Consider the following 25,398-nt stretch of genomic DNA (forward strand, 5'->3'; position numbering starts at 1 on the left):
GAGTTTTTAATGAGAATGACAAATAATTGCTTCAAGGCAATCGTGAGAAAATACCAGGAAAACTGAGCAATCCTGGGCACCTCTAGTAGCAAACAATTTATAAAAGATTCATGAAAACCACTGAAAAAAATTATAAACATACTACTGGTGTGAGTCATTCGACTGCTCATTCACACACACACCCGCACGCACATACCTGTTCTACCCAATATACACACCCGAGTATGAAAATAAACAAGCAGACCCCTTGGTGAATAAGCTCATTACTCTGTTTTAGGCCGGGACTTAACTTTTGAAGCTGATGGGCAAAATCGTTTCCCATAAAAGGTAATTTCATTTGCCAAAATGAAACTACATTCTGTTATTAATGCTGAAATGAAACAGCCTGAAATATGAATCTGTGATCTGAACAGAAAGGATGCTCCTGTTCCCGGCTCCAGGAGGGGAGTTCTCTAAACAGTTACACCCACGGAGAGGGCTGTGTGGTTGCATTTTCATCACGAGCCAGCTGAGCTGCGTGGCTGTCACACCTCCCAGCCTCCCCTCCAGTGACAGCTGCATTGACAACACGTTATACTCCACATTGATTTTACAGTTAAGGAGCTGATTGTGATATATAGGGATTTTAAGAATTCAGCTGAGAGGCTGACTTTTGCCTTTTATCATTCCATTAAAATTTTATAACCATCTTTTTCATGTCATTTCATCCATGAATTCTTACTTTAGGAAGTGATAGCTACTGCTGTGAGCATAACTTTTCTCATGTTCAGAGCTTTTTATTGTATTAGCAAACTACCCCAATTATAGTTATTACTCATGTTTTACATAATTGTGGCGACCCTTTCAACCATGCCGTAGCACGCCGGTTGATTTGTATATAGAATTAGATGATTCGGCTTATCATTTTAAAGCCTGAAATTGAAAGCATGCCAAGAGTCAGGTTTTAACACTTCCTTAGCCAAAGGAGCTAATTAAGCTGCTTTCAGCTTCCGAACCACGGACTTTAAGGACCCTTCCTGCACCAAGAGCAGGGAGCCTACTCAGAGCGAGGAAGCTAATAAAACATATGCTGGCTTTTAAGGGGGAAAAAAATCATGCAATTGAAATTGTACATTTCTTCCTTCCCAAGATAAGAGATCATCTTTAAGGAAAGGCTGTGTTCTTGGGGGCTTGCAGTCCAGGTCATCTCATTACCCTAGATAGTTCCCCGAGAATACTGTCATCATATTCAGGAGAAATAAAAGGCTTTTCTCCATCATAGCAGAGCATAAACTGCATCGTTGTTACTTTCCCTGAAGAAGCGCACAGTTTGATAGCGCACATACGAGGAATAATTATGCAAGTCCCTGGTGAAAACCCCAATAGAAAATAGTCTGATTTTTTTTAAGCATATACGATTCTTTTTTGAGCGGGGAAGGGTGAGTTAGGGTTAGACTTCAAAGCCTTGATTCTCTACCATTGATTTTATGGACCTCAATCTCAGAGGATTTAGTTTTACGGAACAACATTGATATCTTACAAGACTTGCGCTTGCTTTTCTTTGGGAAACAGCCAAATCTAGATGACAAGTATAAATGAGAAACGCTCCGTATTCCTATTTTGATACGATAATTGCTACCACTAGCGCACACCAGAGAGCAGAACTAAGACACGTCACTGCGGTTTTACAGAAGCTTTAAAATGAAAGCTAACAACAGACTCAAAGGGAAAACTGTGATCCCTCTCAAGATCACTGTACTTTTAGGATTTTTCTCTTCAAATAGGATGCATTACCAAATTGTCAGAAATAGCTTGATTTCAGGGTTTCTACCCTGTAACATCTTTCCTCTCAAAAAGTAATTATGATTCTACCATCAGTCCAGTTGGTGACAGATACATGGATCATGTTGTGTGAAAGGCATCCAACCAGCTATTCCTGTAGTCACCTGCTCTGCGAAGGAGCCGTTGCATTTCAAATTTAAACCTTGGGTGCAACCCTCAGTTGCGCGCGTGCATACACACACACACACACACACACACACACATACTCACACTCACATAATCAACACTGTTTTAAATAATTACTAAATTCGAATATATCTTTTTTAAAGATTTTCAATAAAATCTAATGTTCACAGAAAACTCTCATAAATGTCAAAATTGCTGTGGGCAGAAAAGGGGGACATAGCATTTTCTTGATCTGTTGTAGCAATTTATAGATTTCGGGCCGTGGTTTATAAGAATGCTAAATGTTCTGGAATTACAGCTGTTACTGATCAGTGATTGAGCCAGATTTGTGTTATTGCACCATGTTCTTGCTTGTACCCAGAGAGCAGTAAAGCCTCGATATAATAAAAAGCACCTGCATTTTAAATGAAATTTCAATTGAAAAACTTAACAGCCCTTCAAATTGCAGAATTTAACGCAGCCCAGTAAAGCTTAAATAACACTTTGCCTCCGCAGGCTGAGGGGTTTGCATTCAAGGTGACTTGAGTGTGTCGCATGGTGAAATTATTTACAATTAAGGAATTTCTCTGGAGAGCTGCAGAATATTTGCTGTTCCACAACACCTAGGCAGGCATATGGTGGGCCTTTTTCAGTATTCATGGAGCCTCCTGAACCTTTATGATAATTGAATCAGTTAGAGTGCTGAGTGGGGGAAGCATAAAACCTGTTAACCTAAAGGTCAGAAATGTGCATTGTTTATTTATCAGCAGGTGAAAGAGCTAAATCGGCAGCTTCCATCACAGTCACAGTAAAAAATCACCTATAATATTAACAGGGAGTAGATAAATTGCAAAACATGGATTAGAATGATAAACAGAGCCAGGTCTAATATAGAATAGATAATGAGAGATGCTGAAGGGTTTTACTGGGCCATAAAATATGCAGGTTTGTTATGATAGTGTTATTGATTAGAATTTGTTATTGCAGCTCCAGAAAAATGCAGCAGAAGCTAGAACTTTGGTTACGACTGCCCTCTTGTATGTTTCTCTCCTAATATCTTTATTTCTGAAAAGTTCTTACGATATTTTTAATGCTTAGCTTTCATAAAAAGGAGGGATTTTAATAAAGCCATCTTAGAAAAGAAAATGACAATTTAATTCAATAATGTTCAACAAGTACTTCTTGCACGTTTAAGAGCAAGCCAGTAATGGTCTTTGTCTATACAATGCTTCTCCATATACTTATTGGCCTTTACCAAGAGCTCAATCTCATACTCTTGTGGGAGAGTTAATACTCATTTTAGCTTTGTTTTGGAAAGATACAGGAAGTTTCCAAAAGCTATCACTTCTTTGTTTATTCTTCTTTATAGAACCTGGACCCATAGACCCTCCGATTCTTCTGGATGTGAAGTCAAGAATGATGTTGGTCACCTGGCAGCATCCTTTAAAGTGCAACGGGGTCATTACCCATTACAACATCTTCCAGCATGGCCATCTCTGCTTGAAAACTTCTGGAAATGTCACTAATTGCACAGTGACCCACTTACGCCCGTACACTGCCTATAAGTTTCAGGTAGAAGCTTGCACTTCCAAAGGGTGTTCCCTCTCACCAGAGTCCCAGGCTGTGTGGACACTCCCTGATGCACCAGAAGGTATCCCAAGTCCAGAGCTGTTCTCCGATACCCCAACATCCGTGATTCTATCTTGGCAACCCCCTACCCATCCCAATGGCCTGGTGGAGAACTTCACAATTGAGAGAAGAGTCCAAGGGGAAGAAGAGGTTACTGTCCTGGTGACTCTCCCAAGAAGCCATCCCATGAGGTTCATCGACAAGACGTCTGCTCTTAGCCCGTGGACAAACTATGAATACCGCGTACTGATGAGCACTCTTAATGGAGGTACAAACAGCAGTGCTTGGGGACAAGTGACCACGAGACCCTCACGGCCCGCTGGGGTGCAGCCCCCTGTGGTGGATGTGCTAGGACCCGACGCAGCCAAGGTAAGATACAGAGTGCTCTGTCTCCTCCGCAGACTAGGAAATCTACCCTGGAGTGACTCTGTGTTGAACAGAGCCATCTACTGACAAAACGTACACATTTGTTGTTTCAGGCGTTCACTGGAGAAACTGGGTTTTGGCCTTTGGCCCAAACCATCTTAAATTCGATGTCAGGTTTTCATTTCTCCCTGTACCCCCTTAATTATATTGTTGAGATGCTTCCATTTGCCTCACACACCTGAAATGCTCTGAATGCCACCATGGGATGCTTAGCTTAACCACCACGTCAGATTTAAATAGATCAGAAAATGAGAAGAGGTGGGGAATTACGGAGGAAAGGATTAGCGTTTTAACAAAAGCTCCAGTTACCAATATTATGATTTTTTGAATGATCAAAGAATCAAAATGCTAGGGCAGGAAATAAAAATAGCCTGTTCCTGGGCTGTCTAGAAGCTGTTCAGTTATTCACTTCATCCTTCTGGGAATGAGCTCCGGAGGAAAGGGTAACTACCATTGTTTTGGCTTGCATACAAACTTCATTCAAGGGAAATTAGTGTAACCAAACAGGAGGGAGTTTTGCAGCTTAGAAGCCTCTTTTGTGTAAATACACACATGCTTCCATGGATTCAGTCTTGTACTACTGCCAAAAGCATTGGTACGGTAGCTTGCTCACCGGAGCACAAAACAAAGGACATTTGCATAACAGCAAAGTTCATCTGTTAAAATTATTCCTTGGATCTATGCTGTGTGTTCTCCCTCCCTCACGGAAAGCAAACACTAAGTGATGCTGAGGAGTGTAAATTGCTGAGGAAATTTAATTTAACTGACAAACTAAAATCTATTTTTTAAAGTCTAGATTAGTTAGTCTCAACATGAGAATGGTCAGAGCAACATCCCTTCTTGATAGAAATATCACAAGTGTATAGAATTCTGTTGATAAAACACTAAAAAGAAATTCATTGGAAGTAGGTGATGTATGATGTTTATCATATGAATTGGGTAATCCTAAGAATTGCTCTTCATTCAAAGAAAACACAAACCAAAAGAAAACCCCAAACTAACTTAGAGGTATTAATCATTCCTGAAATGGCTTTTCCTTTTAATCCTAAGAGAATTTTGCAAAATTCGGTGGCAGCACCAATCAATACAAAGTGACATAAACACAGCCCCTTCACAAAGGCAAAGCTGGCTAATGGACATTTTTCTGGGTTCTTTCTAACAAAAATGTAAGAACTAGGAAGATCTGAAAGATAACAAATATTTTCAGAAAAATGTTGGCTCAATGCACAATTCTACTTGATTCAACACCTATAAGTGATGATCAAAAGTATTCAAAAAGGGTGCCTGGCTTTTTATTTTTTTATTTTTTCTTTTCTTCCTGTTTTGATTTTTGTAACCTCATGTAGGAATGAAACATTCATGGCTTGTCAGCCTGTTAAAGTCAAGTCTGGGTTAGCTTGGCTTGGGAGCTGAATCTCACAGGCGCTCACCAGGTCAGGAATCCAAAAGTCTCTAAGAAGGTGCTTGAAATATAGAGACATTGTACACTTGTGATAATTTTTTTTAAATTTACACCTTTATTACTTCTCAGTTTATTTATAACTAGAAAAATCAAAAGTTATCAATGAAGAGAGTCATCAGGAGTATTCGGCTGAATCTAGTATTGGATTATGTATATTTAAATAATATTAAAACAACATATTTATGCTTCAGTATTATGGGCTCAGGTAGGCTCAGAAAGGTCTTTAGACTGCCAAAGTAGATGTTCGAGTGACATAGCTTATCTGGTAAACAGAGGCAGTGTGGCACTAATACAATGATTTCTTTTTATAAAATACAGACTTGTGGTTGCCAGAGGGGCGGAGGGTGGGAAGGGATAGACTGGGATTTCAAAATTGTAGAATAGATAAACAAGATTATACTGTATAGCACAGGGAAATATACACAAGATCTTATGGTAGCTCACAGAGAAAAAAATGTGACAATGAGTGTGTATATGTCCATGTATGACTGAAAAATTGTGCTGAACACTGGAATTTGACACAACATTGTAAAATGATTATAAATCAATAAAAAATGTTTAAAAAAGATAACACTTAAAAGTTAAAGTTGCAAATAGGTAAAATATGGGGAACAACAGAAGGATGGTCACTAATGACTTGGTAAAGACATGTTTTCAACATTTATCACGTAGTCATTCCAAATATTAGGGTGAAGAAAATTGTCAATAATATTGTCAACAATAATAATAATTTCAGTTCTACTAACATTTATTGAGCATCTGTAAGTCTTCATGAGTGCCTCTTTTAGGCACGGACGATACAGTAGAGACCAAGACAAAATCCTCCCTTCACAGAACATACATTTTAGACAAAGCAACGTGATAAATATATAAAACGCCCAGAGTGAAAAAGACTTGGAGGCAAAAGCAATTCAGGGTAAGGGGAGTGAAGCACACCCGCCACCAGGCCAGTGGGTAGAGAGCAAACGCACTGCCACGTCACCCTAGTTCTTCCTGCTTTGCCCCAGGCGGTCTTTTCACCACCACACCCTCCGAACTTGCGGTGTAATAGGGTAAACAGGGAAACTTCACATACTCAGGCCAGCGAGAAAGCAGCCCATAGTAGCACCTCAGCAAGTGTAAAAGGTGTGCTATGACTTGGCATAGATGTGAGCTTTAAGAAGGGAAAGTTGCATGTTGAATTCATATTCTTAGTATCTTATCTGAGTATAAAGAAAACAAAATAATATATAATGGCAAAGAGGTTGTGCTTTCTGACAAAGTGAAAGCCACATACTTTGATTTGGTATTCAGTCACTTAAGAAAATTCATTTCGTTGTATAAAGTTGGTAAAAAAAAATACTCTACAAAAACGTTAAAACTATAAACTAATTTCATATTATGACTATAGACCCTGAAACTTCTAAATAAAATGTTAGCAAATTGAATTCAGTATATTAAAAGAATGATATATTAAGAAAAATCTGGTTTGATTCCAAAAATGTAAGGATTTGATTCAAAAAAAAAAAAAACTTGTAAGGTTCAGCAGCCATTGCTAACAAAAATTCAACATAAAATCAGATTAGGAAAAAGTCAATTTATAAATTTGTTACACTAAAGTTTTGAGTACAGTTGAGGACTAATAAGGATAAAATGTAGACATAGCTAAGTTTTATAACCGTGACACAGCAAAAAATCTTTTTGCGGATGGCACGAGCCTCTGAGCTGTGATGGCCCCGTTCACATCCCCAGCTGTCACAGCTGAAGCAGAACGACAGAGAGGCCCGCAGTTCTCGGCATCTCAGGTGGCACAGTCCTCTCTCGGCTCAGATCACCAAAACCACCAGTCTTGGTGTGTGCACCGCAAGGAACCGTCCTGCACCCCCCGACTGTGTCCACACATAGCTTTACTAGAGCGTGTACTCTTAGCGTTGCCTGTTGACAGGTATTTTACTAAACCGCAGTAAAAGGAATTGTCTTAATCATCATTCTCACCTATTTTGGAAGACAGACTGGTCTTTGATATCTGCTTAAATCAAACCATTAAAAAATTATAAAATCTTATACAAGGAAATAAAATAATAAGGACGACTAATACTGAGTTCCTATCAAGTTCCAGGAGTTACTTTCATTGAATTCTTACTACAGCCCTATCAGATAACTGCTATTATGTTCCCATTTCACAGGCAGGGAAACTGAGAATTGAGAGATTAAATAACCTACTTAAGATTTCAAAAGGAGTAAGAGTTGGAGTTCGCACCCAAGCAATAATTGTTCCAAGAGTCCATCCTGTTCTCATCTTTGCACTGCCTCAAATGGAGAATGGGCTGTCTTCCTGGATGGAAGGATTTAATTCCATAACAAGTCAGTCCTTCCAGAGTTAACATACACACCTAATACTGTTCACATCAGAATGCCAATAATGTTTGTGTCTTGTTTTGTTTTGTTTCAAGCAAGATAAGATGATTTTAAACTGAAAAAAAAAAGGCTAAATCATTGAAATATTCTAGAAAATTATAGAAGGAGGAAAGAATAGTGAAGTAGCATCTTTCTGAGTATTTACACTTACTGTAAAGCCACAGAATCACAACAATATGGTTTTGGCATAAGAATAGACAGACAGTCATTGGAACAGACTGAAGGGTTTAGAGAACAGATACAAGTATACATGGGAAGTTGACCTATTGTAAAGTGACATTCTATTTCGCTGAGAAAGGATGGCTTGCTTGAAATATGATACTGGCCTAACTGATAATCCATGTGTGAAAAAATAGATCTATCCTGTCATAATTAAATGCTAATAAATTAAAATTTAGTGTTAAAAATTAGAAAGCTTAGGAAGAAAGGAATTTTATATGATTTAGTCATTAAGGAGCTCTTTCTAGAGAAAAACAAAACTCTACAGCCTTAAAAAAAAGATAGTCATATTTAGCTAGAAAACAATTTGGTTTTTGTAAGACATAAGATTTCTCACAAAAAAGTTGACCTTCAAAAGATTTATTGGGAAAACACATCTTTAATACATTATAGAAAAATAATTTCCTCATAATATACAAAGAATTTCTAATAATTTATGATAAAAGGCAACTCCATAGAATACAGAGTATAAATTATAGATAAATAGTTTAAATAAGAGGCTATACAAATAGCCAATAATATTTGAAAATATTTATATCTTACAAAAAGTCAGGGGAATGCAAATTAAAGAAATAATAAAGCAATTTGTGCAAAACCAAAAGGAGTAGTCATTTACTTTTTTCTTCTAGTTTTATTGAGACATAATTGACACACAGCACTGTATGAGTTTCAGGTGTACAGCATAATAATTTGACTTATATACGTCATGAAATGATGACCACAGAAAGTTTAATGAACATCCATCATCTCATATAGATACAAAATAAAAGAAAAAAATTTTTTTTCTTGTGATAGAACTCTTAGGATTTACTCTCTTAAAAACTTTCATATATAATGTACAGCAGGGTTAATTATTTTAGTCAAATTGCACATTACATCCCAAGTACTTATTAATCGTATAGCTGGAAGTTTATACCTTTTGACCCCCTTCATGAATGGTGTCCCCCACCCACTCCTGCTTCTGGTAACCACAAATCTGATCACTAAGAAGAGTAGTAATTTCAAGAAATTTTTGAGGACCCAGCTATTGGACACTTTCTTTCATTGTTTGTGATAAAGTGGCTTCAACCTTTTTGGGAAGTAATTCATCACTAATGGTTAAAATTAAACATATATTTTGGTATAGCAATACTTGGTAATCTATATAATAAAAACTAAGTGCAATGGAATGCATACTTGCATTTCCAAATGCTGTTTTTACACTAAAGTAATGTCAATAGGGCAATAACTGAATAATTGGTTTTCAACCATGAATGGAATATTATGCAACAGCAAAAATGATAGATTGTGTCCATGGTCTATTGTTAAGTGTGAAAAGCAAGTTGCAGCGTAATAATGGATGGGTATAAAATATAATCATTTTGTTAAAAAATTAGAGAAAGAAAGCTTAGCTATGTGTGAATATATTTACTGTGTTTATGTGAGAAAGAATGGAAAAATAGATTCTAAGATATCACCTTTTTACCCTAAGAAGGGTGGGAGTTGGGAGGGATGGGAGGAGGTCAAAGAGAAGGGTCATAATTTAATTTCCTTTATTTATCTTTGTTTTTTCCTCTGAATACAAAATGCATATTGAATATCAGAAGTTTAAAAATTAATATTAACAATTTTTTTAATTTGCATTTTTTATTGAAGTATAGTCAGTTTACAATAGTGTGTCAATTTCTGGTGTACAGCGTAGTGTTTCAGTTATACATATACATACATACATTCATTTTCATATTCTTTTTCACTATAGGTTACTACAGTATATTGAATATAGTTCCCAGTGCTATACAGTAGAAACTTGTTGTTTATCCACTTTATATATAGTAATTAGTAGGTGCAAATCTTGAATTCCCAATTTATCCCATCCCACCTTCATTCCCCCTGGTAACTATAAGTTTGTTCTCTATGTCTTTGAGTCTGTTTCTGTTTTGTATATAAGTTCATTTGTGTCTCTTTTTTTTCTAGATTCCACGTATAGGTGATACCATATGGTATTTTTCTTTTTCTTTCTGGCTTACTTCACTTAGAATGATGACCTCCAGTTCCATCCATGTTGCCGCAAATGATGTTATTTTATTCTTCTTTATGGCTGAGTAGTACTCCACTGTATAATTATACCACATCTTCTTCATCCATTCATCCAAATGTTGATGGACATTTAGGTTCTTTCCATATATTAATATTAACAGGTTTTAAAGGAAAGGAAGAGATTTTGAAGGAGAACCTTAATTGTATTTCAACAAATGTTTATTGTGCACTTTATTCTGTATGAGAATTTTTGCCAGGGAGTCAGTTGTTGAGAGGACTTACAAATGGAGTCAAAGATTTTCACATTCTCTTGCCTTGTGGTCATCCATATTTTGTATTAATTAAGCAATCTTAGAAGGATAAACTCTTATATCTAGATATGAGAGCAAGGATTGTCTCTTCACATTAGGTACAAGGAAACTGAGGCCCAGAGATGTTAAGTATTTTGCTGAAAGTCTCACAGCTCTGGTTGAATAACCTGGATCAAATATCAGGGCCACTTATTCTTGGTCCATTCTCAACCCATTATATCAATCTTAATAAATACTCTTATTCATAGAGTTCTTCAGTAGGGTTTGATGGAGTTCAAGAAATTAGAAGTAAGTTACAATGTTTATGGGTATCACTTTTTTCAGGCCTGAAGCCAATCAATTAACCTGCATTCATAAATTTTTGCTTACAGCAGGAATCTTTGCTGGTGCCCTGATTATTTAGGGCCACCCTTCTGGGATTTGAGTGGGTTGAGAAAAGCAGTGGCTTCTTAAACAGCTACCCATCTGTCCTATTTTCTGCAAATTTATAACTAAACAGAAAAATGGAAATCTAAGCAGTTAAGAACCACCCAAATAAATCACTATGGTAGGCAAAGCATCTCTGAAATAAACATTTTATTCCCAGCCAGAAACTACAGTTCTGTTTAAAAGATTACAGTATAAAAGTATTGTTTTAGAGAACACACCTCTTGCCTAATAGGTCAGAGACATGCCCTTTGGTCTGAGTTTCTGGGGCTGCAACAATAATTTATAATCCTTCCTATGAACAATAGATATATAAAAAACCACGGGAAATTAAACTGACTAGAAGAGTTTTAATCACATATATTTTGGCCACACTATAGTAAATGTAGTCTTAAGCATGGAAAAATTATAATCCAGTATTTAGCTAGCTGGCTTCTTAAAAAGCTTGGGCACATTTATTTTTGATAATAGCTCCAGGATATTTTCAGGAGGGTGATCACATTAGATGCCGCTTCTGTTAGCCAACTGACTATAATGACAATGGCTTTCTTCATCTTGTTATAAAAGTCCTTCTACAAATTTTCTGTAGAAGCAGATTCGTGTCTTCCAACTCAACACTGTCAAAAAGATAGATCTTCCTAAGCCTGTAACTTTCTAAGTGAGAAAAAATAGCTAATTTCTGGATGTAAACATTTACAGTGGAGAAAATAGGGATTTTGTTTTTTTTTTTTTAGATCTTCAAATGGCTGTCTCCAGAGTCATTACATCAAATCTCTTCATCTCAACTGCATAGGTATCTTATTCAAGTTTTATCTTATGAATGCTCTTCTTAGCCTCAGTAACTGAGTTCCAAATCAGTTCACTCTCAGCTCAACTGCTGACGCAGACTACCTCCTGAGTTTGAATTCTTTCAAGTGCTGTCAGGCCTTGACCTTAGCTCTCAGAGTATTCTGGTTCCAGAGACAAGTGGTATTCACGTGTGAGTCAGGTAGAACTGAGCTGGGATGACCCTTCCATTTTTCATTTACAAGTACCAAGAAGCCCCCTAAGTTTGATCTTGACTCATTTTTCGAGTCCACAAAGAGCACTGCACCTCAGAAACAAGGAGAATCCCAAATCCACTCTACCAACTGTGCTCGCGTTAGGCTTCTTTGGTCTTTCCTACGTCCAGGAAAATCCTCTATGTTCATAAGGAACAACGCGTCTAAAACTTCTCTTCACCAGCACAGTGTGGAGTTCTTCTAGAAGTTTTAAAAATTAGTCAGGATTTCAAGCCATGTAGTAAAATTTAAGTAGATGTCAGGTCCTTGTTAACTACACATTAGGACAGTAATCATTAAGTAGCTGCCCAACTGACATGTGGGAGGAGCCCATTTTGCCACCAAGTGTTAGTAAGAACCAGAATCTCAGGTCAGATTCCTTCTGGAAGACATTTTTTCTCTTTGATTGAAGATAGAAAATTTTGGTCCACCCTTTTCCATTCTAATCTTTCTATTATTCCTTTCGGACTTTGATTTTGTATAGAATTACCACTATAGATATTAATATATCACTTGGTGGAAAAATCAGTTTCAAAATAATTGTATGCTAAGGAAAAATTTAATCCAGTTGTCCATGACTGCCATTACTTACTGAACTCCCATCCATCTCTGGGTAAGTGGCATTTAATGGGCATACACTTTAAGGCCCTCCTGTCAGGAAGCTTGCAGTCTATCTGGGAGATGAAATACATAAAAAAAATTTAAGGAACATTGCAAGGCAACCATAAAAGAGACAAGCCAGGAGAGCATATAAATAAGTGATTTTTTTAATGGCCTGTGCACATTTTTCTTGGGTCCTTTTTCCCCACAAGAGCATGAGTGGGTTAGCACCATGCCCTTACAATATTTAACCAGAAAGGAAAAGGAATGTTAAACATTATTACAAAATTTTGTTGTTTCTTTCTTCTGATGTTCATGTCTGTGACTTAAACAGGATCATCCTTTGGTTGCCGTTTTAAAGCTTCCCACACATCTCTTACCTTTGAGAATAGGATGTGTTGTTATCGCTTTACCTGCTGTATTATGCACTAGTGAGAGTCAGGAACACAACTGTGCGTTCTCAAAAAATGCAAATAATGTCCTATGTGCCCTCACCACCATCCAAAAAAAGAGTAGTGACATATTTAGAGTACACACTAATAACGCAAAGCAAGGAGTTCTGATGCTTCATTTAATTGAGTTATAAACAAGAAAACTATCAAATCCTGCTGCTGCCCCATTGGTGCATGTGGATGTGTGAATTTCCTCCATGTGTGTGCTCTGTGTCCTTCAGGACACCCACAGTGGAGATGAATCACTAAGCTGGGTAAGAGTTTGACAGTCTGAGAAAGTATCCACACTGAAAGCCAGGCCCAGGAAACAGGATTTCATTTAGTTCCTGGTGCACTGCTAATTGAGCCGAACCCCTTCATTACTGTCTAGTGCAAAGGGCTAAGTTGACAGTAGGTATTTAGGAAGGAACTTCACTGAAAACAAGAGAGAGCAGAATTCTGGGTCTTGTGAGCTACCGTTGCTCCGCTCCTGTTCTGTCACACTGATTCTGAGTTGGTCTTTGATTTCAGGTCACTTGGAAGCCCCCACTTATGCAGAATGGAGACATACTCAGCTACGAGATTCGCATGCCTGAGCCTCACGTCACAATAGCCAATGTTACTTCCTCTGCATTGAGTCAAGTCATTCCTCATCTGATTCCGTTCACTAACTATTCTGTCACCATTGTGGCTTGCTCAGGGGGCAATGGGTATCTAGGAGGGTGCACAGAGAGTTTACCCACCCATGTGACCACCCATCCCAGCCTCCCCCAGGATCTTAGCCCGTTGTCAGCAATTCCGCTAAGTGAATCATATGTTGGGATTTCTTGGCAGCCACCATCCAGGCCAAACGGACCCAATTTGAGGTAAGAAAAAGTATCTGTGCCTTTGGATTTTGTTAGCATCTTGTCTCTCCAGGAACGAAAGAAGGAATCTTTTTCTCACATACGAACGTAGAACTAATTCCTTAATAGATATTCCTCACTTGTATGTTTCATAGAGTTTCATATTGTGTTTCTTGACTTACATGGAACCATGCAAGTTCATCAAGGTAAAAATATCACAATATTGTGAGGAACTAAAACCCTTGAAACAACAGTCACTGTTCTCTGATTCTCCCTGTCTTGATTTTCAAAGTATATTTTTTATTATATGTTAAGCAAGCTGGATGCATGTTCTAAATGGCACATTTGCACAGATACACCTCAGAATTCCAAAGCTAACACAATCATTCTTTAGCACATCATTATTATCTGGAAGCTTGTAAAGAATGTGGTCAGGCCTATGAATAAGATGAAAGAAAAGAATTGTGAGCCCGAAATGGCTTTATATCAATTTGACACTTCGCCAAGACTCTGGAGTGGATAATAATATCATTGTTTGTAAAGTACTGATGGTCGAAGTCTTAGGAAATCATTAACTTTATAAGCTTTTTGTATTTCTCCTTTGTGTGAATTGGCAATAAAGTTTTGGCAAATCTGACAGAGAAGAAATCTAAAATGTCATTTTACTGACAATAGTAAAATCTGAATGAAGCTAATTATTTCCGTTTGCTACGTAGATGCCACTTGCACCAGAACAAAAAAAAAAAAAAAGAAATTGAGAATCTGGGAACAACTTTGTAACCGAAAATTAAGATATTTTCTTTGTGTTTACACATGCACACCACATATTCATGCCAGGAGACAACCTGAATTTTGGTAATAACATTAGTTGTGATAATCCTGATGTTTCTGCTTGTCTTCTGCTTTAGATATGAGCTTCTGAGACGTAAAATCCAGCAACCACTTGCATCCAATCCCCCAGAAGATTTAAATCTGTGGCACAATATTTATTCAGGAACTCAGTGGTTTTATGAAGATAAGGGTCTTAGCAGGTGAGATTACAAAAACTATAAAAACAAATGTTGCCATTTAGTTTGGGGCATGTTGAATAGTTCAAAGAACCTTAGTGTCTTCATTGTGTGAGCGAGTTATCAGCTATGCAATAAAACGTGTTTGGTTATTATCTGTGGCATTAATCATCGAACTGCGACAGTCAGCTTGTTTAATATTTGCCATCTTAACTGCATGCTGAAAATAAGCCCTTTGAAGTCGAATTTGTAGATGTTTGAGCCTTAACCTGTTGCCTTTGTCACAGCTCTTACCAGACACGTAATAGGGGAATCTGGAAATACTGAGCGTGTATGAAACTGGGGAAGTTTGGGACACTTGTAAAATGCTTGCTTTTCCAGGAAATAGTTATGTCATTGATTCAGTCCACGAAAATTATTTAGTTATTAGGCTGAGAACTTGAAAGAATTCAATCTAGAGTTGGAAGAAACCCAGAAATGGGCAAATATAGGCAAGGTCGGAAAAGAATCCTGCCTGGGAGAGTTAGGAGAGCTGGATTCGGTTTCACCTGCTGTTGCAGGACTAGCTCTGTGGCCTTAGGTGAGTCGCTTGACTTCTCTGGGCTTTACCTTTGTTGTCTATAAAATAAGGATCTTGTGACTTCTAAACCTTCAAGAATCCAAGCAATGTAATCAAATTGGAAAAAAAAACCCCACAAGTATTATTTTATGAAAACTTTTCAAACATATATTTCAATAACTTTTCTATCAGGTTGATTATTTTTCTAGACTCACCACTGACTAGCTCTAGTCTGAGCTCTGTTTATGACCTGGCCTTGTCTCCCAATCTCCCTCAGCGTCTCCCCATCACTGCCTTTTCCCCTGTTTTCCTCCTCTAAAGCCTGGCCTAGGTTTCCTGGCGCACTCTCCTCCTGGTCTGAACCAGCTGCTTCTTCAGCGTATTTTCATAGCACACCGCTTCTGTGTCACTGTCGTCTTTGTCCTGGTCTGGCTACACCCCACTTTATCGTCAGATCCGCCGTGAACAGGGTCTTGTCTTCACAGCTTCTGATATCCAATCCCCACTTTAGTGCCTGGTATACAGTGAGCACCCAAGAGAAGTTAAATGAAAGGCTATGTTTAATAATATGTATGGGGTTGGTTATTTAATTTCTCTGTAATTTAGGAATATGAGCCATGGGATTATTATCTTTGGGGAATGCGTAAAACTTGAGAAAATTCTCCTGTCCTTCTGAAAGGGTCGTGGTGGAAAGACAGTCTAGGTATTGTGAGGTTCTTGAAGGGAGGCAGCAGGTAAACCTAATGAAGCAACAGAATGAACCATAGCAAACTGCCATTTTTGGAAGCCAAAAAGATCAGTTATTAGTATATCCTTTTTTCATATCCAAAAAAAATTTTTTAAGACAAATGACAAACTAGAGGATTATTTGCATTATGTATATCAGACAATGGGTTAAAATCTTTTACATGTAAATAGCTCTTTCAAATCCTAAAAAAAAAAGATGAACTTCATATAGGCAAGGATATGAACAAGATATTTTTTAAAAAGAAATACAAATGTCCAAAAGCATATAAAAATGTTCAGCCTCAGTGTTGATGAAATTCTCATTAAAACCATGATTCTTCTAAGAATCAGTCTGGTTTTATAAATGAAAAGCCCTGAAACTGGGTACACTCTGACCCAGAACTCTCTCATTCCTAGGAATTTATCCTAAGTAAATCACTATGTGTCCCCTTTTTTCAGATTCCACATATGAGTGATATCATATGACATTTCTTTTTCTCTTTCTGGCTTCACTTAGAATGACAATCTCCAAGTCCATCCATGTTGCTGCAAATGGCATTATTTTATTTTTTGTGGCTGAGTAATATTCCTTTATATATATGTGTGTGTGTGTGTGTATACATATACATATACATATACATATACATATACATATACATATACACCACATCTTCTTTATCCAGTCATCTGTTGATGGACATTTGGGTTGTTTCCATGTCTTGGCTATTGTACATAGTGCTGCTACGAACATTGGGGTGCATGTATCTTTTTGAGTTGTGTTTTTCTCTGGGTATATGCCCAAGAGTGGGATTGCTGGATCATATGGTAACTCTACTTTTAGTTTCTTAAGGAACCTCCATACTGTTTTCCACACTGGCTGTACTAATTTACATTCCCACCAACAGTGTAGGAGGGTTCCTTTTTCTCCACACCCTCTCCAGCATTTATTGTTTGTAGACTTTTTAATAGTGGCCATTCTGACTGTTGTGAGGTGATAGCTCATAGTTTTGGTTTGCATTTCTAACAATTAGTGATGTTGAGCATCTTTTCATGTGCTTGTTTGCCATCTTTGGAGAGATGTCTGTTTAGGTATGCTGCCCATTTTTTGATTGGATTGCTTGGTTTTTTTGGTATTAAAGTGTATGAGCTGTTTGTATATTTTAGAAATTAGTCCTTTGTCAGTCGCATCATTTGAAAATATTCTCTCCCATCCTGTAGGTTGTCTTTTCATTTTGTTGGTGATATCCTTAGCTGTGAAAAAGCTTTTAAATTTAATTAAATCCCATTTGTTTATTTTTGCTTTTATTTTCATTACTCCAGGAGCTGGTTCAAAAACTACATTGCTGTGATTTATGTCTAAGAGTGTTCTGCCTATGTTTCCCTCTGGGAGTTTTATAGTATCTGGTCTTATGTATAAGTCTTTAATCCATTTTGAGTTTATTTTTGTATATGGTGTTAGAGAATGTTCTAATTTCATTCTTTTACATGTAGCTGCCCAGTGTTCTCAGCACCTCTTATTCAAGAGACTGTCTTTTCTCCATTGCATTTTCTTGCTTCCTTTGTTGTAGATTAATTGACAGTAAGTGTGTGGGTTTATTTCTGGACTTCCTATCCTGTTCCATTGATCTATGTGTCTGTTTTTGTAGCAGTACCATACTGTTTTGGTTACTGTAGCTTTGTAGTATAGTCTGAAGCCAGGGAGCGTTATTTTCCCCAGCTCCATTCTTCTTTTTCAAGATTGTTTTGGCTATTTGAGGTCTTTTGTGTTTCCATACAAATTTTAACATTTTTTTGTTCCAGCTCCTTGAAAAATGTCATTGGTAGTTTGCTAGGGATTAACATATCCTTTTTTTCAACCTAAATGATCATGGTTGTCCAACTGTTCTCCACTGTTTTCAATTTATTATTTACTTAATCCAGCACCACTATATAATGATCATTTCAGTTGAAAAAAATTCATTTCATTCAGCTATTTCTTTTTGCTTAGTATACACTGAGAGGAGCAATGAAAAATGGATAGCCTAGCCCTTGCCCTCAAAGAGCTCACAGTCTAGTGTAGGAAACCACACACACACAGACACAAACACACACACACACATTTGTACATGCATTAATTGCTCTTATTACTGTTAACTACAGCATCACCAGCACTGCCTAGGGGGAAACAGTTTGGAAAAGTAGCTGTCTGTGATTTGTGAACTCTTAAGCACCTGAACTATAGCAAATTCCAAAATAATTAAGACTTGATTATTTAACATTCCTGAATCTGATTTTTAGTCATGATACCATTAGCAGAAAAAGAGAGTAAGTCTCAGAAAGTTACTTTTGTTTCTTCATAGAAGCAGTGAAAACTTATTAAAGAATTAGGACCAAGGCCAAAATTTTATGATTGAATTTTTAGTGATGGTTGAAAGGATTTTTAATGAGAAGTCCAAATCTAAGATCTAAGGTAAGAAATTCAGTTAAATCCCCACAAATTAAATTGAAGCACAAGTTGACATAAACGTACTGATGACAACTCCTTCTAGAAAGGAAGGGGATCTGTAACAAAATGTGCTGAGCTGGTATTTTGACTAGCCTCAGGATATGAAATGTCTAAGCATATATATTTTTTTCTGCTAGGACTAGGAAAGATTTTTTAAGTTATTCAAATAAACCATGATGACCCATGTAACCAGCTTGTTATAAAAAACAATATGCATTTTTTTCTAAAATTTAAAATAAGTGGCATGAGTCTTCATACTGTGAAACCTTTTTTTCTAGCCCTCTACCCTTTGTAAGTGCAAAATAAGCAGGGGCCCTTTCAGCCCAAGGGAGGTTCTCTCTCAAGTCTGAGAAAACTGGAAATTAGTCCACTAGTGGGCGCTGTGTGCCATGCCAGTCTTCCTGATTAAAATAAATGGTCTTATATGGTGGATGCTGTCATTACCCACCTTGACTGCAAGCAGCCAGGCTGGCCGCCCCTCCTGGTAGGCGAGCATCTCTCCCAGCACAGAAGGAAGGACAGGAGCAGTCAGCCCGCCTTCCTGTACACCTGTGTTGCTGCCTCCTTAATAAGCCTACCCTTTGACTTGTATTTGTCTTGTTGGCTTATTTGTTTGACTGTTTTTTTAGGCATCTTTGAATTCTAATGTCTTTAGGACAAATATATCATTTCCTCTTCCACCCAGACTCCTTATTTCCTTCATAACTTACATCTTCATAAATAAAGGGACCAGGGAAGTGTCTCTTCCCATCCTGATCTGATCTCACCAATAGCTACATCTGGAATCAGCAACTGGAATGTCTCTTGATATAAAAAGTTAAATTAACTTTAGATTCACTGGGTATCCGTTTATGAATATGTTTGTGACAGCAAGTGTAAACTGAAGTTAATTCCTCAGTCACATGGTCTTCTTTGGCTAGCTATATATTCTAATACATAGAAAACACATCACTTTCATCTTAAATGTGATTATATTCTGAAAGTCACGTCAATGTAGTAGTTATTTTTGCCTTTGTATCTCCACATACAAGATGAAACTTTGAGCTAGTTATCCAGATAATTTAGTTTAAACAAAAATATTTGTGTTCTTATGATTATCTGAGGTAAAGGGTGATTTTGTCTGAGTTAAGCAGCTAGCTGCCTGGCTACTGAATTTTCCTGTCTGTGTAAACACAAACTCGGTGTCACTGTGGGTTGATACGTCTTGTCAGTTTCTAACTTTTCTTCCTTAATAATTCTGTGCAAAGTGGCCGAGTTATAGTTGTTAGGGGAACCATCACTTTGGGTTTCTGACATTTTCATCACTTGGATAATCTGGTAAATGTGCTGTTGTCATCTGGTGCTGCCGAGGCGAGGTTTATCTAAAGGGCAGCGACCTCCTTCATTTTGAGCATCAACCCAGCCTTCGGATTTTCAGCACCTCACAGTGATCAGATAAAACTGCTGTGAACACAGCAATGGCACGTCCTCCTTTTCTGTTCTGGATCTGACGAAGCAAGAATAAGTTATAAGAAATAATAGGTTCTTTTTCTATTTTAAGGAAAATATTGACTTGTAGATTATAACTGAGCTGCCACTGAGTTTATGAAGGGAGGTGTGTTCTAATTCCTATTCCTTTCAATTATTTATAAATTCCTACAAGTATTTCTTTATCAGTGATATTCTAGAAAGAGACCTTCATATGATTCTCAAGAATCCTCTAATTGCATTATCTTTAAATGAAGGCATTCAAAATTAATAGTCATGCGTCTTAATTTCAAAGAGTGGTTGGACTTGACTGTTTTCAGGTTTAAATGCTTACGATAAATATACTATAAAATTTGTTTGTATCTTATTGACATAGATTCTGATTTTTTTAACCGGCAAAAATGAAATGTTTCAAGCTCAAAAAGAGGACATAGTTCGTGGGGGATAATATTCAAAAAAATATAATGTTTGTTTCCCTTCTTTATAATGAGATTAAATGAGCACAGACAATATTTTCTGCTTTGCTAACATGGAAAGGACAGAGTCAACTCCATGACACGTGTTCCTGTAACATCAACATATTCAAGTTTATAGCTATTAAGAACTTGACCTCTACACGTGGAGGGTGAGTGGAAGGAATGACTTTCATCACCACCACCGTGAGGTTGATCCTGTTACTTTCTTCCTTAATATCATAATGTGAACGAAAGTTGGATTTACAACTGAAAGCCAACTTCTGTCAACATCGGGGTACCGTCTCCTAGCAATGGACTTAATTCAAAGTGAGCAGAGCTGTGTCTGTTTCACATTTAACTTAGTAGAGTCACGGTGCTTTTCTCCATTTTTTTTTCTTCTTTTCTTTCTCCGCTCTAAATTTACCCCGTGCTGCCCTTTCCTAAGTGTCATCACGTGAAACCTTGCCTCACGAAAAATGAATCTCTGAATCTCGGAAGGGTGCATTTTTTCACAGGAGGTTTTATTGCCTAACATTTTCTTTAGGGAAAAAAAAGAAAGCTAGTCCCTTTGCATTTCTTTTTACATGCCAATGACACAGTAGAACAGAGCAGAAATTGTAGCAAAATGAGTTTAGGTGTAACATGTGGTGGCAAAAGTGTAAACAGCGACAGGAATGAGACAGCTGCAACTTTCGCTCACAGTCTGAAGAGTGCCATGGAAACTGTCAAGTGTGGTCATCATTACCCTTCACTTTGCAAAAGCAGAAAATCTTCAACATTTTTAGGAAAAAAGAAGCTTTCAGCAGCAAATAAATGCGGAAAAGAAAAGATATCCACCACAATGGAAAATTTAAATAACTACAGATTTAAGCAGTGGGAACAGTATTGCATTTTGGTCTGTTTGCTTATTTATTTATTCCCACCAAAGATTTGAGGGTGCAAGGAACAGTGTGTTATCAGCTTCTCAAATCCTCTGGTGTGTAACGCTGTGGTCAAGCCTGTGTTGGGGCGGGGTGGATAAGGAGAAGAGTTAGTAGAAGGAGCCACTTGAATGGCCTGCATTTTCAGAAGCATGATTTATATTGGTGACAATATTGACACATGAATTCTGTGAGGACATCAATAAAGTTGACACATTTTTAATTCTGATGAAAATCACCTGGGGCATTCTGTAGCTGCGTGGAAGAATTTTACTGGTTCCCACAACACATCAGACCCTTTTAGGATACAAGCCTTCAGACATTTCGCCCTGAATAATGCTTCTTACTGGACAAATGTCTTCACTGACCAAATTATCACTTGTCATCATTTCTTAGCTCAAATGTTATCTCCTCTGTGAAGACTTCCTAACTAGATAAGGTTATATGAGATGCTCTGTCTGATAAGTGTGGAAAGAAGAAAGGAGTAAACAAATAAATATTTTAAAGGTTCTTATTTAAAAACATATTTCTGTAAAACAAAAATATATATATATATATATACACACTTCACTAGGACAGACTTTACATTCACTACATTTAGCATCTGGCATGTTCTTAGTGCTAATAAATATTTTTTGAATGAATGAACAAATTAATTTAATGAATAAAGTAACAGTATATCAAGTATATCAAACATAAGAGAGCAGTATAATTTTTAAGAAAAGAAACATCTTTTTAAGTTTCAGTAAGGATCCTTTCTCTATTGGGCAAGTAGATTTTTGTGTCACTGAGCAACCAAATTATATGTGACCTGAAAGTTATGAGACTGAATGCTTTAGTCACTATCTGTTTTATTTATAAAATTACCTACTCGATAAACAAGCAGATTTAAAACTTCATCATTTAACAGAATCTAGTTTTCTATTTCATTTGAGTAATAACAACTGAACCTTGAAATGAGTCTTGTTCCATAAATAAGATTTTAATATATATTATCTCTTACAAGGAAAAATACCAGAGTCACATCTAATACACAGATTTACCATTTTCTGTGTGTAAATGAAAGGAGGGGCTGGAGGATGGTGTCAAACGAATTAATCACTTAGGGAACAAATATTCTAACAGCCTAGTTTTCCTAAACTGACCTTCAAACAGTTGATTTTACTGGCTACTGTATAGACTCAATATAAGTTTTTGTTCACTTTGAAGATTTCAGAAGCTTTTTTATACAGGATTTGAAATGGTACATTTTTAAAGACTTACCTAAGAAACACAGTTAGTTTTAAGGAAGATATTGATTGATAACTTAAGTTTTGCCTGCTTCTATGATGTCAACTGACCAAGCATTTTTCTTTTAAAAGTACTCTTTTATTATTAACTAAATGGAATGTCCCATTTGATGTCAATATCCAACACCTAAGTCCATCTAAAAAACAACATAATAAGCGAATGAACAAAACATTTTAAGCAAACGAATATTTTCTTTTTTAACATGAAGTAGCAAGATATATACCAACTCATGTAGTCAAAGATATATATACTTTCTGACAGAGACTGGGTTTCAGATGCAATGAAGACAGTATATTTTAGTATTTCATTGAAGAAAGTTCAAGATCCTACTTCCTTAAAATTTTTAACTCAACCACGAAAATTAAAGAAAATGCAAAAGGCAAATAAGTGCGTGGCATGGAGTGAAATGCCTGCTGATTTCTCAGTTCAATAAAATTGCAAATAGTGGAAATAACTTAATATTAGAAACGAATAAATCAGAGGCCCACCTAATCCTCTTGATAGCTGTGCACCTTAGGCAAAGCCAGTTAACATCTCTGGTCCTCGGGTTTCTTATCTCTAAAATATATCAGATATTTCATTATTTAAAGCATATAAACTCTAAACTCATCTCTCACTGAAGTTTTAATATTACAGTCATCCCTCCATATCTATGGGTTCTGTACCCACGATTCAACCAACCACAAATCAAAAATATTAGGGGAAAATATTCCAGGAATTTCCAAAAAGTAAAACTTGAATTTGCTGTGTGCCTACAACAATTTACATATCATTTACATTGTGTTTACAACTATTTACGTCACATCTACATTATAGTAGGAATTAAAAGTAATCTAGAGATGATTTAAAGTTTACAGAAAATGTGCATAGGTTATATGCAAATACTGTGCCGTTTTATATAAGGGACTTGAGCATGAGCATCCTCAGATTTTGGTCCCCAGAGGAGTCCTGGAACCAATCTTCCGCTGACATCAAGGGCCAACTGTACTTTGAAAACGTGCATTCCAATTGTATGTATTTATGTGGCCTAAATTTCTTCCATCTAGACATAAATTGTGTATCTCACCATAGCTAAATTATGATGAAATAGCTTAAAGTATCGTAGTAAAAACTAAGGCCCCACAGAAATTACTGACAGTTCACCATTTTAGCGCCACCTGATGTTTTTAATTCCGCTTGCAGAAAAGAACCACAAAAATGGTATCACGTTAGAGCCACGAAGATTGCTAAATGTGTCATCGCATGAGCATGTGGAAGAAAAATTCAAATATTGTGGGAGACGTGAGGCATCCAGGCTCGAGTTAAATTTCTTTTAAGCCATTTTGTGAAGTAAAACACAATTAAAAGTTCTCTACCCAGGGAGACTGCCAAGCCGATGAAGCCAAGGTCGCTGGTTCAGTCCCCGTGTGAGCCGTGAGCTTGGTTTCATTGACTGTCACAGGCTTGCTACCCTCTTAACCCCAACTCACCATCCTTCACATTCATGCTAATGGTCACAAAGGAAATTTGGGGAGACCATTTGGATCCGTAAGCAGAAACCTATCTCCTTTGCCAGAAAAATAACTCAAAGGTCAAGCCCCAGGGAAATGACACCATCCGGCTCCGGATGGATCAAGTTCCATTGTGTTTGACGTTGTCATCTTCATCCCCACCACCCCTGTGGCATTGGCAGTGCAGCATCACGGTGAAAAGAAAGGCTGTGGAATCAGGCTGCCTCAGCTGGAGTCTGCGCTCTTCCACTGACTGGCTCTGGGACTCGGATGCGTTATTTAACTCTCTGAGCCTTACTTTCCTCATTTTCGAAACGCATGTGATAATAGTGTGGTGAAGAGCACATGGGTTACTACATCTGGAAAGTCCCTGACATACAGCTAGGACTCAGTGAGTACCACTGTGATTACCTGCTGTCGTCGTCACGTAGGCTGTTCCGCGCTGGCTAAAGAGCAGATGTGTTAGCTCCTTAGGGCTACTGTGAACTAACTGGGTGGCTTAAAACAACAGAAATGTGTTCTTTTGCAGTTCTGGGAGTTAAAGGTCCAAAATCAAGGTCCTGTCAGGAGTGGGTTCCCGCCAAAGGCTCTAGCGAACAGTCGTTCCCTGCCTCTTCCAACTTCTGGTGGCCCCGGTGGTTCCTCGGCTTGTAGCCGCTCGGCGCTGCCGGTTTCTGCCCCCGTCTTCTCTGTCTGGGTCCGTGTCTCTGTATCAAAATTTCCCTCCTTTTCTTTTTTATAAAGACATGAGTCCACTGGATTTAGGGCTCTCCCCAATCCTACATGAACTCATCTTAACCTGATTACACCTGCAAAGACCTAGTTTCTAAATAAGGTCACGTTCACAAGGACCAGGGGTTAGGGTTTAAACGTATCTTAGGGTGAGGGGGACACAGTTCAACTGCTACAGCAGAAAAACAGAAAAAGACACGAGGAGAGGTGGGAAAGCAGAGATGTGGAAGATCTGATGCTAGCACTTACTTGGGGGAAATAGGTAATAAGTAGCTTCAAAGAAACCACTGAGTCCTCACCTAGAGCTCCCGTAACAGAGCGATGCCCTGGATGTGGCCGAGGCCGAGCCCTGCACAAACACGTTCAGCCCCGGGTGAGAAGCAAGCTAAGGCAAGCAGACCTCTTCTGCACGGCTGACGGCAAAACGCCGTGAGCATCCTGCCGTAATTTTGGCTCCGTGATTTAGCACAGTCCTGCAGTCAGCACTCTCCCTTCGCGTCATGACTAGTAAGTTGTGACTTACAGAGACACATTCCATG

General features: G+C 37.6%; 1 protein-coding gene across 1 annotated transcript in view; it reads left to right on the forward strand.

The window, feature by feature from the left end:
* USH2A (usherin) overlaps positions 1-25,398 on the forward strand; it is a 698,253-nt gene that overhangs the window by 473,708 nt on the left and 199,147 nt on the right. The window contains exons 42-44 of the mRNA XM_072948735.1: positions 3,296-3,924; positions 13,415-13,749; positions 14,637-14,759. Of these exons, the coding sequence (XP_072804836.1) occupies positions 3,296-3,924; positions 13,415-13,749; positions 14,637-14,759 (1,087 nt within the window). The remainder of the gene's footprint in view (positions 1-3,295; positions 3,925-13,414; positions 13,750-14,636; positions 14,760-25,398) is intronic.

This window comes from Vicugna pacos, chromosome 23 (genome assembly GCF_048564905.1).
Source record: "Vicugna pacos chromosome 23, VicPac4, whole genome shotgun sequence".
In the NCBI taxonomy this organism is placed as follows: domain Eukaryota; kingdom Metazoa; phylum Chordata; class Mammalia; order Artiodactyla; family Camelidae; genus Vicugna; species Vicugna pacos.